This window comes from Hylobates moloch, unplaced genomic scaffold, assembly GCF_009828535.3.
Source record: "Hylobates moloch isolate HMO894 unplaced genomic scaffold, HMol_V3 SCAFFOLD_2, whole genome shotgun sequence".
In the NCBI taxonomy this organism is placed as follows: Eukaryota; Metazoa; Chordata; class Mammalia; order Primates; family Hylobatidae; genus Hylobates; species Hylobates moloch.
Genome location: NW_026652277.1, coordinates 90,760,797 through 90,781,396, shown reverse-complemented (window position 1 = coordinate 90,781,396; position 20,600 = coordinate 90,760,797). Strand labels below are relative to the sequence as shown.

At 36.6% G+C, this 20,600-nt stretch overlaps 1 protein-coding gene across 3 annotated transcripts in view; it reads left to right on the top strand.

Moving 5' to 3' along the window:
* Positions 1 to 20,600, top strand: part of KCNQ5 (potassium voltage-gated channel subfamily Q member 5) — a 597,308-nt gene that overhangs the window by 493,950 nt on the left and 82,758 nt on the right. For all 3 annotated transcript variants that reach the window (XM_032153280.2, XM_032153268.2, XM_032153291.2), the window contains exons 6-7: positions 6,675 to 6,785; positions 12,698 to 12,793. In XM_032153280.2, coding sequence (XP_032009171.1) covers positions 6,675 to 6,785; positions 12,698 to 12,793 — 207 coding nt within the window. The remainder of the gene's footprint in view (positions 1 to 6,674; positions 6,786 to 12,697; positions 12,794 to 20,600) is intronic.

Here is a 20,600-nt window from a genome sequence, read left to right as displayed (position 1 = left end):
AAGGATAAAGAAAAGATTTTAAAAGCAGCAAAAGAAGAGAAATAAATAACATACAATGGATCTCCAATACATCTGGCAGCAGACTTTTCAGTGGAAACCTTATAGGCCAGGAAAGAGTGGCATGGCATATTTAAAGTGCTGAAGGAAAAAATATTTTATCCTCGAATAGTATATCTGGCAAAAATAGCCTTCATGAAGGAGAAATAAAGACTTTCCCAGACAAACAAAAACTGAGGCATTTCATCAACACCAGACCTGTCCTACAAGAAATGCTAAAGTGATTTCTTTAGTTTGAAAGAAAAAAAGGCATTAAGGAACAGTAAGAAACCATCTGAGGGTAGAAAACTCACTGGTAATAGTAAGTACACAGAAAAACAGAATATCATAGCACTATAATTGTGCTAATTATATTTTAAGTAGAAAGGCAAAAAGATGAACTTATCAAAAAAATAATAACTACAACAACTTTTCAAGATATACACAGCATAATAAGATAAAGTAGAAACAACAAAAAGTTTAAAAGTGGCATGACAAAGTTAAAATGTAGCATTTTCATTAATTTTCTTTTTGCTTATTTGTTTATGCAATCAGAGTTAAGTTGTCATCAGTTTAAAATAATAGGTTATAAGGTATTATTTGCAAGCCTCATAGCAACCTAAAATCAAAAAAGCATACAATGGATACACACACAAAAATAAAAAGCAAGAAACTAAATCATACCACCAGAGAAAATCACTTTCACTGAAAGGAAGACAAGAAGGAAAGAAAGAAGCAAGAGAAGACCACAAAACAACTAGAAAACAAATAGCAAAATGGCAGGAGTAAGTCCTTACTTATCCATAATAACACTGAATATAAATGGATTAAACTCTCCAATCAAAAGACACAGGATTGAATGGATTCAACAGATTAAAATTAAATTTTAAAAAGCAAGACCCAATGATCTGTTGACTACAAGAAACATACTTCATCTATAAAGACTCACATAGATCAAAAATAAAGGGATAAAAAAAGATATCCCATGCAAATGGAAACCAAAAAAGAGCAGGAGTAGCTACACTTACATCAAACAGAATAGGTTTCAAGACAAAAGCTATCAAAAGAGACAAGGAAGGTCATTATACAATGATAAAGGAATCAATTCAGCAAGAGGATATAACAACTATAAATATATATGCACCCAACACTGGAGCACCCAGATATATAAAGCAAATATTTTTAGAGCTACAGAGAGAGACATACCCCAAGACAATAATAGCTGGAAACGTCAACACCCAACTTTCATCATTGGACAGATCATCCAGACAGAAAATCAACAAAGAAACATCAAACTTAATCTGCACAATAGACCAAATGTACCTAATAAATATTTATAGAACATTTCATCCAACAACTGCAGAATACTCCACACACTTCTCCTAAGCACATGGAATATTCTCAAGGATAGATCGGGATAGGCCATATGTTAGGCCACAAAAGAAGTCTTAAGACATTCAAAAAATCGAAATAATACCAAGTATCTTCTCTGACCACAATTGAATTAAACTAAAAATCAGTAACAAGAGAAAATTTGGAAACTATACAAACACATGTAAATTAAACAATATGCTCCTGAATGACCAATGGGTCAATGAAGAGATTAAGGAGCAAATTGAAAAATTTCTTGAAACAAATGATAATGGAAACACAACCTATAACAAAACCAATGGGATACAGCAAAAGGAGTACTAAAAGGGAAGTTTATAACTAAAAGTGCTTATATCAAAAAAGAAGAAAAACTTCAAATAAACAACCTATTGTGCAACCTACCAGAGCAAGAGCAAACCAAACCCAAAGTTAGTAGGAGAAAGGAAATAAAGATCAAAGCAGAAATAAATGAAATTGAAACAAGGCCAGGCACGGTGGCTCATGCCTGTAATCCCAGCACTTTGGGAGGCTGAGGCAGGTGGATCATGAGGTCAGGAGACTGAGACTATCCTGGCTAACACAATGAAACACTGTCTCTACTAAAAAATACAAAAAAAATAGCTGGGCGTGGTGGCGGGTGCCTGTAGTCCCAGCTACTCGGGAAGCTGAGGCAGGAGAATGGCATGAACCCAGGAGGTGGAGCTTGCAGTGAGGCGAGATCACAACACTGCACTCCAACCTGGGCAACAGAGTGAGACTCTGTCTCAAAAAAAAAAAAAAAAAAAGATAAACAAAAGAAAAAGTTGTTTTTTGAAAAGATAAACAAAAATGACAAACTTAGCCAGACTAAGAAAAAAGGAGAGAAGACCCAAATAAATAAAATCAGAGATGAAAAAGGAGACATTAAAACTGATACTACAGAAATTCAAAGGATCATTAGAGACTACTGTGAGAAACTATATACCAATAAATTGGAAAACCTAGAAGAAATGGATAAATTCCTACATACATACAACCTACCAACATTGAACCATGAAGAAATCCAAAACCTGAACAGACCAATAACAAGTAATGAGATTGAAGCCATAATAAAAATTCTCCCAGCAAAGAAAAACCTGAAACCTGATGGCTTTACTGTTGAATTCTACCAAACAATGAAAGAAGAACTAATACCAATCCTGCTCAAACTTATTCCAAAAAGTAGAGGAACAAATATTTCTAAACTCATTCTATGAGGCCTGTGTTACCCTAATACCAAAACCAGACAAAAATGCATTTGAAAAAGGAAACTACAGGCCACCATCCCTAATGAACATTGATGGAAAAATCCTCGACAAAATACTAGCAAACCGAATTCAACAACACATTAAAAAGATCATCCATCATGACCAAGTGAGATTTATCCCAGGGATGCAAGGATGGTTCTTCCTATATTTAGAACACAACAAAGATGCTCATTTTCACCACTGTTATTCAACATAGTACTGAAAGTCCTAGCTACAGCAATCAGAGAAGAGAGAAACAAAGAGCATCCAAATTGGGAAGAAAGAAGTCAAGTTATGCTTGTTTGCAGATGGTATGATCTTATATTTGGAAAAACCTAAAGTCCCCATCAAAAAACTATTAGAACTGATAAACAAGTTCAGTCAAGTTGCAGAATACAAAATCAAATACAAAAATCAGTATCATTTCTATATGCCAACTGCAAATAATCTGAAAAAGAAATTGAGAAAATAATCCCATTTACAATAGCTACAAATAAAATTAAATACCTAGGAATTAACCAAAGAAGTGAAAGATCACTACAAAGAAAACTATGAAACACTGATGAAAGATATTAAAGAGGATACAAAAAAATGGAAAGATATTTCATGTTCATGGATTAGAATAGCCATTATTGTTAGAATTTCCATCTTTCTCAAAGCAATGTACAAATTCAGAGCAATTCCTATCAAAAATACCAATGACATTCTTCACATAAATAGAAAAAAACAGTCCTAAAATTTATATGGAACCAGAAAATACCCAGAAGAGCCAAAGCTATCCTAAGCAAAAAGAGAAAAACTGGAGAAATCACATTACCTGACTTCAAATTATACTACAGAGATATAGGAACCAAAAAAATGGTACTGGCATAAAAACACATATAGACCAATGGGACAGAAGAGAGAAACCAGAAACAAATCTGTACATCCACAGTGAACTCGTTTGCGACAAAAGTACCAAGAACATGCAATGAGGAAAGGACAGTCTCTTCAATAAAAGATGCTGGAAAAACTGGATATCCATATGCAGAAGAATAAAATTAGACCCCTATCCCTTGCCATATGGAAAAAAATCAAATCAAAATGGGATTAAAGAGTTAAATCTAAGACCTCAATCTATGAAACTACTACAAGAAAACATGAGGGAAATTCTCCAGGGCAAGGATTTCTTGAGTAATATCCCACGAGCACAGTCAACCAAGGCAGAAATGAACAAATGGGATCACATCACATGAAAAAGCTTCTGCACAGCAAAGGAAACGATCAACAAAATGAAGAGACAACCCACAGAATGGGAGAAAATATTTGCAAATTATCCATCTGAGAAGGGATTAATAACCAGAATATATAAGGAGCTCTCACGACTGCATAGGAAAAAATAAAATAATCCAATTTTAAAATGGGCAAAAAATCTAAATAGATATTTCTCAAAAGAGGACATTACAAACCGTAAACAGGCATATGAAAAGGTGCTCAATATAATTAATCATCAGAGATATGCAAATCAAACTGCAATGAGATATCCTCTCACTCCAGTAAAAATGGATTTTATCCAAAAGACAGGCAATAACAAATGCTGGCAAGGATTTGGAGAAAAAGGAATCATTGTACACTGTTGGTGGGAATGTAAATTAGTATAAATTAGCCACTATGGAGAAGAGCTTGGAGGTTTCTCATAAAGCTAAAAATAGAGCTACCACATGATCCAGCAATCCCACAGCTGGGTATATTCCCAAAAGAAAGGAAATCAGTATATCAAAGAGATATCTGCACTCTCATGTTTATTGCAGCACTATTCACAGTGGCCAAGATTTGGAAGTAACCCAAGCATCCATCAATAGACAGATAAAGAAAATGTGGCATGTATACACAATGGAGTACTATTCAGCCATTAAAAAGAATGAAAACCTGTCATTTGCAGCAACATGGATGCAAGTGGAGCTCATTTTGTTGAGTGAAATAAGCCAGGTACAGAAAGACAAACTTCACATCGTCTCATTTATTTGTGGAAGCTAAAAATTAACAGTTAAGGATTAAGAAAATGTGGCACATATACACCATGGAATACTATGCAGCCATAAAACAGGATGAGTTAATGTCCTTTGTAGGGACATGGATGAAGCTGGAAACCATCATTCTGAGCAAACTATCGCAAGGACAGAAAACCAAACACCGCACGTTCTCACTCATAGGTGGGAATTAAACAATGAGAACACTTGGACACAGGATGGGGAACATCACACACCGGGGCCTGTCATGGGGTGGGGGGATGGGGGAGGGATAGCATTAGGAGATATACCTAATGTAGATGACGAGTTAATGGGTGCAGCACACCAACATGGCATATGTATACATATGTAACAAACCTGCACGTTGTGCACATGTACCCTAGAACTTAAAGTATAATAATTAAAAAAAATTAACAGTTAAATTCACAAAGATAGAGAGTAGAATGATGGTTACCAGAGCATGAGAAGGGTAGTGGAGAGAGTGAGCAGAGAGGGAAGCGGAGATGATTAATGGATACCAAAAAAAAAACAGAAAGAGTGAATAACATCTAGTATTTGAAAGTACAACAGTGTGACTGTAGTCAGTAATAATTTAATTGTACATTTTAAAATAATTAAGAGCATAACTGGATTATTTGTAACACAAAGGATAAATGCTTGAGGTGATGGATACCTCATTTACCCTGATATCATTATGACATATCGCATGCCTGTATCAAAATATCCCATATAACTCATAAATAGATATATACCTACTGTGTACCCACAAAAATTAAAAATTATTAATAAATTATTAGTTTGATTTAAAAAAAAACAAGGATGCCCACTTTTGCCACTTCTATTCAATATAGTAGTGGAAGTCTTTGCCAGAGCAGTTAGACAAGAGAAAGAAATAAAAGGCATCCAAATAAGAAAGGAAGAAAGGAAATTGTTGCTGTTTGCAACAATTCCAGAAAAAAACTGCTAGAACTGATAAATTCAGTACAGTTACAGGATACAAAATCAACACCGCAAAAATCACTAGCATTTCTATACACTAACAACAAACTTTCCAAAAAAGAAATCAAGAGAACAATCCCATTTACAGTAGCTACAAAAATTAAAATACTTAGGAATAAATTTAACCAAGGAGCTGAAAGAACTGTACACAGTAGTCTATAAAATATCAATAAAATAAATTGAAGAAGTCACTAATCCTTTTTAAATCCACCATGCCCCAGTCCAGCTGAACAACTTGTACTTTTCAGAATCTACTCCATGTGTTCTCACTGCTCTGCAGCTAGCCACTTCTTTCACCTCCCTAGATCACCTTCTTTATCATTTCTGCTTCTCGAAATGTTACCCCTCTTTCAAAGCCCAGGTATGATGACATCTCCCTAGTAAAGCTCCCTCAACACCTCAAGTTTATAATAACTAATCTCTTCCTTGAATTCCCAGAGCAGGCTATTTGTACCTCCATTATGATACCGCTCTCATCCTGTTTCGTATTTTAATTATTCATGTGTGGCATGTTTCTCTTATTAGGCCATAAATATCTTAGGACAAGAACTATGCACTCATTTTTGTTCCACTACAAATCTTAACACATACCTTGCACACACCAGACCTTCAGGAAATGCCTGCCAAGGTAACGAAGGGACAGCCTAAATTAACATAAATTATTATTTTGTGCACTGATCCAGTCCTAAATCCATGGTGCTATCATTTCTGTATCACTGATGGTTATCCACTTACTTAAATAACCTTTCTTTGAATACACTTAGAAAAGACGGAAAACTGTGTTATAAGGGAGGAACAAGTATGTAGGTTATTCTTTTCCTTAAACAAAGAGAAGTTCTGTCATGCGTCATGGAAAATTAAAGCACAGTAATAAAAAGCACCAACAAGATTTGTTGAATAATGATTTAGTGGAAACGTTGCTTGCCTCCTGTTCATAGGTCCTAACTTTCCTCTCAAGTACTTAAGCTGCACATTCTATTTATTTTGTTTCTAGATTACATTGACAACTATTGGCTATGGAGACAAAACTCCCCTAACTTGGCTGGGAAGATTGCTTTCTGCAGGCTTTGCACTCCTTGGCATTTCTTTCTTTGCACTTCCTGCCGTGAGTATCTTTGCACCAATAAAGCAGTATAAATTAGGTCTTAGAGACTTATTAGAGTGAGCTCTCACAAATTGGTATGCTTGGGAACATATCTATATCATTTACAAATATAATTTTTCCGATATAATGTTGACTTTTCTAAATATATCTACTTGGATAATTTATAAAATATGGTCTTCCCTTGGAGACACTTAATCTGAGACTTTATTTAATATAGGCTCATACTTTGTGACCAAATAATAATTCAGAAGGCTCACTTCTTAGGCAACATGCTACTAAGACATTTAAAATATTTGCAAAGATTTAAAGCTATCTTTTAAAACTGATCCTTCCAATTTGGTTTATAATGTGTGCTACTTAAGAGACAGATGTGCACAATGGAGTGTTTTTCTCTTCAGTTCCATATGAGTGAAAAGCATATATGACCTTAAATGGTGTTAAACATGTCAGATGATTTATTCATTGTGTCATCATCATTGATTTTTTTAATGAGCAGTTTCTGTATCTTATCAGAATAAAAGACACATTTATCTGCCCCCAAACTTCTGATTATTTTCTCCTTAGTGAATGAAGCCTGCCTTTCTGATAATTTTATTCTCTTGTGTCTTTAAAGGCAGCTGTTCAAAATATTACAGTTTGCCCCCATTTCCAAGTTCTTGCTTTTGTTCACCCCACCTGGGGTGGGGAAGGAGGAGCCAATAAAAAGGAGGGTTAAGGCGGTGGCAGCAGGAGTGCTTAAGGAAAATAGCTCCAGTCTTGCTCCAGACACAGCTCAAGCTGTGCCAACCAGAAACCCCAGAGCACCTCTCCAAAGCTCTTTTAGGTCGTAGGGCTTCTCCTCTGCCTATTAATGAGTGCAGAGAACACCCTTGACCCACCAGTGCCGAACTTGAGATTCACCAGATGGTTCTGCCCCAGAACACTCAAAATCACAGAAAAGAGACTAAAAAGGCCATGCATATGCTTGGGTACTAGACCTCAGTTTGAATACATCTTTGTCACTTTCTAACTATATGACTGCTTTAGTTTACTAGGGCTGCCATAACAAGTACCACAGACTGGGTGGCTTAAACAATAGAAAGGTGTTGTCTCACAGTTTCCAAGGCTGGACGTCCAAAATCAAAGCACTGAGAAGCCATGAGAGCCATGAGAGAAAGATCTGTTCCAGGCTCTCTTCTTGGCTTATAGATGGCTCTTCTTCCTGTGTCTTCATGTCATCTGTGTCCAAATTTCGACTTCCTAGAAGAACACCAGTCATATTGGATTAGGGTCCATCCTAATGACCTCGTTTTAACTTGATTACCTCTGTAAGGACCCTATTTTCAAACAAGGTCACATTCTGAGGTCATGGGGATTAGGACTTCAACATATGAATTTTGGAAGGACACAATTCAGCCTGAACAGTGACCCTGAATAAGTTTCTTTTTTAATAGAATGGAGGAAGAATTATCGAGCCCAGAGAAATTTTGTGCAGACCAATGTAATAATGTAAGTCAAGTGCTTGTCATGAAGGGAACTCTCAATAAATGTTACCTCCCTTTGCCTGTAAGCATCTAGAAATACATGTTTCCTGGGACAAAATGATGAAATCAAGGAGAATTTGAAAAAAAATCTTACATATCCAAGGCAACTTCATCTGGCAACCTCAACAATTCAGAACAGAGAAGAGATTCACTCAATAATCAGATTCCCTACAGGAAAATACCTTTAGAAACAATACAACAGTCTTGGGTTTTTTCCCAAAATAATGGCACAAAATAATTGCAGCTTTTGTGTTTATATTTATCCTGAGGCCACATGCAGAGCAACCTCTATGATTCAGTGAAAAACTATGAACAAGGAGGTAGGCAACCTCTGGGCTGTTGAAATAGACAACAGTCTATGTTCTGTCCTCATAGGAGAGCCACTTGAGACCTAATTCATAACATAGTCTTCATTCAGAGAAAATTCTGATAAACTCACCTATATGGTTTCACAATTCTTTGAAGATTATAAACAACAAATATAGAGGAAGATGATAGAACAAACACTGCAACAGAAAGAAATGGTAAAAGACTAACAGCAAAGGAGGGAAAAGGAAATCTGTGAGTAGCAAGCAGACATCAATGTTCAAAATGTGTATCCTGTCAGGAAAAATAAAATAAAATAAAATAAAAAGGTAAAACAAAATGTGTGAAGATCTAGGGCCAGTTAGTATTAGGGTCAACACACCTCTGGAAGTTGGCTGCACCCAGCACAGCAAAAAGGCAGTCCCCATAATGAAATGCTAAACTATCACAGGGAGGTTAAATATGTCACTAGGTTAAGTTAAAGGTCAGAGACTAAGTAGTCATTCTTGGAAATGTTTCCAATAAAGTAAGTATGAAATTTTTATATGCAAATTAAATTAACCCATGTTGGAAATCTGAAAATTTTGCTTTCACAGAAAATAACATTTCTTAACAATGCCAAGAAAAGTAACCTCTACTCAGGATCTTTTACTGAAACCTCACAATATTTTCTGAGTCCTTATTTATTAAATGAAAGATTAAATGGTCCATATATAACTTTAGAAAAAAACAAGATTGCCAGAGATGTTATTATATCTTGTGTACCTGCCAACTAAAAGTGTTGTTTGATTGAAATTTAGGAAGACACATTGATATTTTGCTGAGAAAGCTAGAGGTGGATTGTGGGCTGCCCCTTTGTAGGGTTCCTCCCACCCAGGACACCTGAGAACCAAGAAAGAAAAGAGCCTTTCTCCATCTTACCCTCAAAGCAGAAGGGCCATCCTGCACATCACAGAGTCATACAAGCCACCCTCCCAAAGCTCCACTGTGGGGTCACTTCCCCTGGTGCCCGCTCCATCTCTGGGCTAATGAGCTCACAGAAGAAGCCCCAGCTCCCCTGTGTTACCCTGATATGCAGGTCTTTCTCCTCTTTGGGGTGCTCCCTTGTCTTCTGCTAGGTATTCCTGCTAAGAGTATTTTCATTGATGAAGAAATTGAGTTTTATAGAAACTGAATTCCTTGAGACCTCCAGCTAGTAAATTCAGTGCAAGAACTAGTGCTGTTTGACTCAAGATATTAACCATTCCATTAAAAATATTGGCCACTGTAATCATTAACAATATTAACTAAATGTAATTATTGCATATAATAACATGTTAAAAACCGTTTAAAAAATAGGGTATCTTGCTGGGCATGGTGACTCAAGCCTGTAATCCCAGCACTTTGGGAGGCCGAGGCAGTCGGATCACAAGGTGAGGAGATCGAGACCATCCTGCCTAACACGGTGAAACCGTGTCTCTACTAAAAAATACAAAAAATCAGTTGGGCGTGGTGGCGGGCACCTGTAATCCCAGCTACTCGGGAGGCTGAGGCAGGAAGATGATGTAAACACGGGAGGCGGAACTTGCAGTGAGCCGAGATCGCTCCACTGCACTCCAGCCTGGGCGACAGAGCAAGACTCCGTCTCAAAAAAAAATAAAAATAAAAAAAATAGGGTATCTTTCAGCATCGCCTATTTGCTATGTGTGGGTTACAAATTAGGTTCATTTAATCCAGAGGATGATGAAGGGTAAATATCTTTACATCTATTGGTGTCAGTATTTGAAGGGATGACACATACATTCAAAGCTTAAGCCATGTTTCATGTGTGTATATACATATATAATAGACCTTATTTTCACAGACTTCTGTTTAGGTGCACCTAGCTGTATACTAAGAGAGAGGTGGAAAAAAATTGGAAAGGAGCCATGATGAGACAATAAGCAGACCTGGTTTAATAACTGCTATAATGTACAGTCTGGAGCAAGAAATATGTAGCGAACATTTACCATTCACTAATATATGTTTCCGAGCAATGCCAATGTGATTTTCAGCACATTTTAGATTGTTTGGCAGATGATAAATTTGTGCTATGTAGGGCCTGTCTTTATTTTCCAAAGGGGATTAAACTCCGAACCTCATATCCACATCATAAGTGCTCAAAATGGTAGCTAGTGCTGTTAATTCAATGTCTGCAAAATCTAAATTATGCTCCATACAAGTGGATTATACACATATAAGCACATAAATGCATGTATATATAATACATATTATAAATATATGCTAGAAATTTTGGTATTTCATATTGTCTTACATGTCTACACTTTATGAATAGTAGTATTAAAGGGAAAATAAAGAAATCTTTCCTAAATGATCTTAAATAGCAGAAAAAAATTAGAAGTTACAAATGACTTAAGTTGTTCTGGATTTAGAAATGGAGGGGCATTTTTATAACACCTAAATGGAGGGAAATGTTTAAATCTATAAACCAGATCACAGAGACCAGGTTTTTATAAAGCTTAGTTTGTACAATCACAACCTGTATGAGATAGAGATCTTAGACAGTGTAAGACAGTCACTGAAAAGGAGAGATGGAAAACAGAACCTATGATGTAATTTCTAATTTCATAGTACAGTCATTTATACTAATTAATAATGGAGTAGATCATTGCTCATGAATAGCAAATAGTATTATTAGACCACTGCATATTTTAAACATGATTGCATTACTTATTGTCTGGTTATTGTCACAGATGTACTCAGAATTGTGGAATCTCAAGATAAGAAGGAAGGTTAAAGGTTATCCAGAGCCCAAAAATATCTCAGCCAAGTTGTTATTCAGCTGAGACTTAACACCTTCTAGAGAAGAAAAACCCTATAGCATCTTTGAACCATCTTTGAGCTACTCTAAAAATAAAAAGAAAAGAAAAACCATTCCTTAGCTGTGGCAAATACTGACTTAGTGCTTATAAAATGTCCATCTCTAACCAAAGGGTTAGACTCCTTGAAGTTTAATAAAAAACTAATAATTTATAGCTAGCAAGTAAAATCCACAGACTTGAAAGCAGCAGAGCTCCCAGTCCCATGCCAATAAACTCAAGAGTTAAAAACAAAGCCCAGAGACTGAATTTAGCAGGCTCCAAAAGCCAACCCAAGGCCGAGACAAAGCATCTTGTTTTCACAAATGTTAGCAGACCAGAGCAAATTAGAAAGAGTGGGGGACATCAAAGAACCAGAATTTTGGCAGATCAAGATGATAAGCAGAAGAAAAGCAAACTGGCCCAAAACTAATGTAAACCTAGAAGGGAATACTAATCTTACTAATCCCAAAAACTGAATAGGTGAGCCAAAATAAAAAAGGCAAGGAATGGTAAAAGTGTGAATTAAAATGGGAATGTGCTTTGCAATGATCCACGTTCTTGTCTCTATTGTACAAATGGGCAAAATAGAAAATCTTCTACTGTATATCTTCAAAACTGAGTATCCCTGCTCTCCATTTTACTTTTCTTTTAGTAGGTGTAGAGTTATAACATTATAAAGAACTACAGCTGGGACAGATTTTATACAGTCCTCTCTCCTCCATTTCATGGATAGAGAATCTAACTTTCAGGTCTCATCAAAGTGCTAGAAGTATTCCCATGTTCACAGCAGTGAGACTTTAACTCCCCCAGATTTAAAATCCAGCTCTGTCCCAAGTTGAAATTCATGTTCTCTACATTCCCTCACTGGATGAGACCACTCAATCTAACTTAGGCAAAAAGAAATGTCACAGAGAAGGCCACACACACACAAAAAAAATTTTATCGTGATTTTATTTATAATCATGGTGCCTATGCTATACCACAAAAGATAATAAATGACAATGCCTAATTGACTTACTAAAGAACAGAAGTTGTATCTCCTGGCAGTATTGCCCAACAATTTGCCATTGGCTATTGGTATTATAATGGAGAGAAATACTGCTTATTTTAATAAGTAACATGTTTATGGACAGGTTACATACCATTTGTCTTCTCTCAGACTCATTTTAGTGACTTTTTAATATTTGTATTATTTAACAATGCTTTTGAAATTTTTGAGTGCCATTTTTGTATTTTGTTCCAGGGCATTCTTGGCTCAGGTTTTGCATTAAAAGTACAAGAACAACACCGCCAGAAACACTTTGAGAAAAGAAGGAACCCAGCTGCCAACCTCATTCAGGTAAATGTCAGTGTAATAGGTAGATGGCAACATCTGTGTCCATAGTGCTTGATGGGTCATTTTCCAATCTCTGTGCTTCATTGCTTGGTAGAACTACTGCTTTGCTCCTTTTTATAAAATGAAGTCAGAACTTAATGTACAGTATTGGATTTGGACAGGTGTCCCTCCTCTCCCAAACTGAAACACATGTATTTTTAGCAAATGGTCCGTGCATTGTTCAGACTAAGTAACAATGTCAGCAAGGCCATGCAAAGGTTAGCAGTTGTGTGGCTCGTGGAATTATCTAATATGTCTTATGAATTACTTGATGAAACATAATTGATCATTAAGTGACGGAGCAGAACAGGGCATTGTTCCCTGCATTACAATTACTTTCTCCAGACAGATGTATGTTGCTGTTTTAAAGAACAACGTATTTGTTTAGAATGTCAAGGTTTAATACCTGTGAAATTGCTTTTAGTGCCATCTAGGGCAGTTAGCGGAAATAGCTATCCTATTTTGAGAGTTGATGGGACTATGGAATACATCAGTGTTTGAGAATATTAAACAATAAGTATATAATTTGAAGCTAGTTCCTAATACATAGGTTGTTATTTAGCATTTCATTTTCTTTTCAGTAACTCAGGATTAGCTTCAGCACTAAAAGGAATGCTTCTCCTTTTGCCATCCATATATTTTCCATCCTAGATCCAGGTTAAGAATCACAAAATATATTTTTTGTTAGATTCATAATGTAGAGTTGACATTTAGTTATGGACAAAATAATTCTACAATCTAAAGTTTCTCCCCTCCTGCTAGGGAAGTGGAAGCTACCGAATTTCTAAACTGGAGGGGCTTGAAGTGGTGCCCCAAGGCCCTAGGAAACTTGCCTTAACGCTGCAGTAATGGGCACACTGTTTTTTTGTTGTTGTTTTGTTTTGTGTTTTGTTTGTTTGTTTGTTTGGTTTTTTTGAGACAGAGTCTCGCTCTGTCGCCCAGGCTGGAGTGCAGTGGCGCGATCTCTGCTCACTGCAAGCTCCGCCTCCCGGGTTCACGCCATTCTCCTGCCTCAGCCTCCCGAGTAGCTGGGACTACAGGCGCCTGCCACCACGCCCGGCTAATTTTTTTGTATTTTTAATAGAGACGGGGTTTCACCGTGTTAGCCAGAATGGTCTCTATCTCCTAACCTCGTGATCCGCCCGCCTCAGCCTCCCAAAGTGCTGGGATTAAAGGTGTGAGCCACTGCGCCCGGCCACAAGCACACTGTTTTAATTTAGAATGTAGGTTTGGGTGGGTGGGTTGGTGGGAGATCACCACCGCAACCCCTACCTTTAGTGTTTATCTGTGGCTGTGATATATGCAGTGCCTCCCACAGACATGGAGCTGGGGAAGGAAGGGGGCAGTATGGCTCAGTTATATCATGAAGGAGATCTGTTTATATCTAATCATTAAATGAGAATATTAATTTTTAAATCAAGCTATTCTGCAACTGTTGACAAGAAAGTAGACCATCGGGCCTGACTTCCAATGCAAATCACTGAGAATCTCTATTTTTTTACATTTTTTTTACAATTTTTTTTTTACATATTCTTTACAGGTTTTAAAAGGTCACTAAAGAGAAAGTAAACTCTATTTTCTTATATGAAGTTGGAGTTTAAGATCTGATGCCAAACAATAATCAGCAGAATGAAAAGAGGAGTCACACACTTTAGGACACACGCAAAATATCCCAAGGTCCAGAATTCATAGCCTTTCATCCTTTAGCACTCCTTAAGTGGTTACACATGTTCCAATACTACTACTAAGCTTTTCTCTTTACTGTTCTTATCCTTTAATTTCCCTTCACTCTAGAACAATGTTTTCCAACCTGTGAGTGCAGAAGTTATCGCATGGGTTCCTTTCATCCGTCTGAGCACTAAGCTCTGTCTACATATGGAACCAATAATACATTTTACACAATAAAACCTCTTGGAATATCAGCTGTTTTGTTAGAAAGTGAGCTCTTTGAGGAATTTCTCATGCACATATCAGTTGTGATGATACAAAGCTGTGCTGCTCAATACAGTAACCACTAGCTACATGTAGCTTTTTACATTTAAATTAATTAAAATTAAAAACCAAGTTTGCCAATGGCACTAGCCACTTCTCAAGTGTTCAATAGCTACAAGTGGCTATCAGCTGCCATACCATACAAGAGAAATATAGAGAATAACTGCAGGAAATCTCCTGATCTAACTTATCATTATTGACTACTAGACTGTGCAAGAACAATTTCCAATTGAACTTGAAAATAAATTGCTATTTCTACAGCAAATCATTGGAGCAGAGGCATTTATATGTCTACAGTCAAAATGCGGCAAGGCCTCCCTCACAGGTAACCCTGTGGAGGAGAGGCTAATTGAACAGTTTTACTTGGAGGCCTGGAATTTTATTTTATAGAACTGGGTTATGTAACATATATTGTGATCAGTAATGGAACTTGTACAAATGCAGGTAACAATGAAGTAAAATCATGAGTTTTTATTTTACTTAGAACTCCAACTTAAATGTTATTCTTAACAAAAATAATGCAAAATGGAAGGCTTGAAGCATTCAAGAGCACTTTTAAAATCTAATCATAGTTTCATTAATCAAAGTAGAATCTACTAATTGCATTTAAATGCAATTAATTTATTTATTACACATAGAAATAATAATATAATTATTAATTTGTTCATTGTTCTTCCTTGCTATAGTCTTTAGACAGAATTCAAGGCCTTAAGCCTTGATTATATATTGTAGAAATTTATATTTCAGGATGTAGTAGATTGAAAAGCAAACTTCATTTAATCATCCTTTCACTTTCTTACCCAATAAACCTGACTTGGTTTGCTGAACACACAAACCATCAAGCCCAAAAGCGTCTCATTTATTTTAGGCCAGAGTCACTATCTTCTTAAAAGGGCAACTGAGATGCCCAAATTGCTTCATCATTTGGTTGGTGAGAGAACTAAATTAACCAACATTTCAGAGTTTTAGGAAAAAAATTTAAAACCCCAGAAGCTTGCAGCAAATTTAGCTGTGTCAATATCTTTGCATGATTCTTTTAAATTTGCTTTTCATTTCAAGCTGGAGCAGTCTGGAAAAAGAAATTAGCTCTCAGTAATGTTTTGAATAACTGCCCAAATGTCACAACTTTTATTAATAATGCTTAAGACTCAAGAAGTGCTTTTTAGTTTGCAGGGTGCTTCTAATACATTATGTTACTTGATCCTCAGGACAAGCCTAGGAGGAGCTAGGACTCAAATCCCTGCTGTCTGAATCTGAATCCATTGCCCCTTTCAAAAAGCAGCATTTACATCCTCATAAATATATGCTTTATTAGAAACAGAAACAGGGAATTAAGTAAAAGCTTGTGAAATAAATGCTGGTAGGGATAGAAGATGTTGCTTTGATGCCAGCTGACCCAAAAGAAAAATATATATATATTTGTATTGAAACTTTGGCTTCCCCCAGTAAAATGACTTAGTCTCCACCCAATTACCCTAAAGCGAAGCCACTAGTCATTAAGCTCAAGCCACTTATATAGAGATTTTACATCTTTTTAGTGCTCCAGTCATAAATAAAAACAATGCCAGGTGTGGTGACTCATGCCTGTAATCCCAGCATTTTGAGAGGCCAAGGTGGGAGGATCGCTTGAGTTCAAGATCAGTCTGGGCAATATAGTGAGACCACATTTCTTTAATAAATAAATAAATAAGAACAGACTCAGAAAAAAAAAATTCTTAAATGTGAAAAACATGAAGGCAGAAAAAAAAACAGAAGGTAAGATAAAGTTGTGAAAATTTCCCTGAAACTAGAATAAACAGAGATTGAAAATAAAGCAAAAAAGATAAGAAACATGAAGGTCCCATCCAATGCATTGGATATGCATTCCAACTGGATATGCATTCCAACTGGATATGCATTCCAACTGGATATGCATTCCAATATCCAGCTAATAAAGATATCTCAGCTCAAGTGCAGGGAAACTAAGAGGAAGATTTTATCAAAGAAATACGACATTATGATTCTCCAGAACAGTAGGACAGGAGTGGCCACAGTAGAAGAGCTCACCAAGTGTCCAGCACTGTGAACCAAAAACTTCACACCAAGATTATCATAGTGAAATATCAGAAAACTTACAAAAAGGAGATCCTAAATGCTCTCTGAGCAGGACAGAGCCAAAGGATCAAGAATAAGGATGACATAGGATTTCTCATTAGTAACCCAAAAATTAGAAGACAATGAAACAATACTTTCGAAATTATAGAAATTATTTTCAACCTAGAAGTCTATATCCAGCCAAACCACCATCAAGTGTGAGAGCAGCACCAAGGCACTTTTAGGCATGCAAGATCTCAGAAATTAATCTACCATTTACCATTACTCAAGAAACTTCGTAAATAGAATTTCTCTTCCAAAACAAGGGGATAAGCCAAGAGACAAAGAGACATGGAGTCAAGAAAGCAAGAGATTCCGCACAGGAAAGAGCAAAGGGGATTTCTATGATGATAGGGAAGGGAAGTCCCAAGACAACAGCTTTGAAGGCCTTGAGAACAGAATGAGAAGGAGGCTGAGAGCTCCAGGAGAAAGCTCTTCAAGGAAGCGAAAGAATGGAATTCTCAGATTTCATGACGCATTTGACCAGAGGAATTTTATAGTTCTGTTGGAAAGATCTGGGATGTAATCATAACAGGTACATATACGCAAATCAAGAAATTAAAATAGGACAATTATAACTCCAAAAAAAAAAAACCAAAAACTTGTATAAGAAAGAAAGAGTAGCCATAGTACATCACATTGCTGAACTGGGAACAACAGTTACATTGTCAAAATAATATTAAATAGTAACTTAGCTAAGAATTGTGATATTAAGTGTTGATAGGATGAAAGGAGGGGAAGAGGGCATATAAGTGGGCAATATCAGTATCTTTCAGGATAGGAAGTTAATTGATAATGTCTAAAATTGAAAAATCAAGAAATATAACTATAAGCATAATCCTTAAAAATAAGCATTCTTGGCTGGATGCAAGTGGCTCATGCCTGTAACCCCTGCACTTTAAGAGGCTAAGGTGGGAGGATCACTTGAGGCCAGGAGTTCAAGACCAACCTGTGCAACATAGCGAGACCCCACCTCTACAAAAAAATTTTAAAAAGTCAAGTGCAATGGCACACACCTGTAGTCCTCACACACCTGTAGCTACTCAGGAGGCTGAAGCCAGAGGATTGGTTGAGCCTGGGAGTTTGAAGCTGCTGTGAGCTATAATTGTACCACTGCACTCCAGCCTGGGTGATAGAGTATGACCCTGTCTCAAAAAATAATAATAATAAATAAGGATTCTTAAAAATAGAAGCAACAACTATAAGAATTGAGGGGGTTGCCTCTGAGGAACAGAGAGTAGTGTGAAGAGAGATGTGGAAAGGGATTGCTGGTTAATAGCCTAAAACTTTCAGGACTTTGACATTTAAAACTCTGTACCTTGAAAAAATAAGCTCCATGTTCATTATTCCTTTGGATGGTCAGCTGAAACATTCTAGACCATTTCCAGTAAGGATCAAACATGCCATAACGGTAATACTTGCAAGACAAACAAAATACTCCCAAAAAACTGAATTATACTGGCCTTGTACTTATTGAGCAAAGTCCAAATCTGTTTGGCTGCCTAGAGCACCAGCATCACCTGCTAAAGGGTAAAGTTGGCTCTCATTTTGCTTCTTGTTGATTTGTCCTTTGAATTGTATACACCATGTAAATCAACCAGAGGAAATCCCTCTAAGTGTTATTTTTCTCTTGCCAACTACTGTGTGATTTTGGCTTTAAATATAGGAACATCAGCTACTGGATCACAGGGATGTGGGTTCAAAGTTCAGCTACTAGAAACAATTTGCTAAGAGAGGCCTAAGGACAAAATAAAATTATTAGAGTGTAAAGGGCATAGAGTTCCACTTCCACCTTCATTTTTAGTGTTAACTAATATCAGCCATGTGACAGATGCCACCTGCACCTTCCATACCTCTCATTTAAAAGGCATTTTTGGGAGATGAGTAATGAAGGGAACAAGAGCTTAGCTGTTGGGATCAATTTGATAGAAAAATAACAAGACGTCAGGTCTCATTGTAAAGAAAATCTTTAATTTTCTCAGAGTGGCCTCTTTTGCCCCCAGTTCTTTATAACATTCACAGGCAATGCCTCGGTCCCATTCTTTTGTTGTTCTGTTGTTTTGGATTTTTTCACTGGTATCTAATAATGTACAGACCTGCTATATGCTTCTAGTTCTACAGGAGTCTTGCTTTCAATGTATCAAAAATCATATATGTGTGACGTCTTCTATGGAAATTGTTTAATTAAGGCAGCCGTCTGTGTCATCACAACATTAGAGGATCTCTGGGCACCACTACTACAGAAGAAGCTGCAATCCTAAATCCATGTGTTTTCCTTAATTATTCTAAATCACTCTATAAATTGTGTGTGTATAATATTTGCAAAAATTAACATTTCAAGATGATGCAACAATAGTTGCGTTATATAAGATGTCAAGATACTTAGCACAAATTTCCACAGATTTGTAGATTAAATCAGCATGAGCCATGTAATGAAGGCAAGGAACTTTGGTTCAATCATTTAAACCTTCCTCAAAAATATAAAAAAGTCCCTCAGGTTCTACTACTATATTTTTCTAGTTTTTTTATATAACTTTCTGAAATTTCATTGAAGTACAATGTGCATGCAGAAAAGAGCACGTATCTTAGGAGAACTGAGCACACCTGCATAACCAGCACTCAGATAAATAGAGCAGGACCTCCTGTGTACCCCTTCGCAATCACTATCCCATAAGGATAACAACTGTGCTACCTTCTAACAGCATAGAATAGTTTTCCCTGGTTTTTGTACGTTATGGAAATGTACTCCTTGGTGTCTTCTTTTTCTCACTCAACGTTATTCACATGAAGTTCATCCATATTGTTGAATGTAGTTATATGTACTATTACCATATAGTATTGTACTATGTAAATGTATCACAAATTTTCTGTTTATTCTACTGTTTCTGGGTATTTTGGCATTTCCAGCTTTAGTTTATTAGAAACCAACATATAGTACATATCTTTTAATGAACATATATACTCATATATGTTGAAAATATACCTAGGAGTGTGTAGTTGTATCATAGGATACATAAATGTTCACCTTTCATAGAAACTTCCAGTTTTCCCAAGTAGTTGTGTCAATTTTTAACTTTTATTCAGCATACATTTATTCATTGATATTCTCAGGAAAAGGAATATTGTTAGATCACATTTTCTTCATTGTAGATTTCACAGTCATGACTGATGGTTATGTACTAGGGATATGGCCCATTTAAATGAATTAGTCTGCCAGGCATGGTGGCTCACGCCTGTAATCCCAGCACTTTGGGAGGCCGAGGTGGCAGATCACTTGAGGTGAGGAGTTCAAGATCAGCCTGGCCAACATAGTGAAACCCTGTCTCTACTAAAATACAAAAATTAGCTGGATGTGGTGGTGCGTGCCTGTAGTCCCAGCTACTCAGGAGGCTGAGGCACGAGCATTGCTTGAACCCAGAAGGCAGAGGTGGCAGATAGCCAAGATAGTGCCACTGCACTCCAGCCTGGGGGACAGAGGGAGACCCTGTCTCAAATAAATAAATAATAAATAAATAGGTTTGTCACATAAAATAAAATGTTTTGATTAATCTACTGTAATAAAAAAGTTTTCTCTGAGGAGACTGGAGTAAATACCTGGTCATTAGAGATGTCTGCAGACTCATTACAAAGAAAGAAATTTACCAAA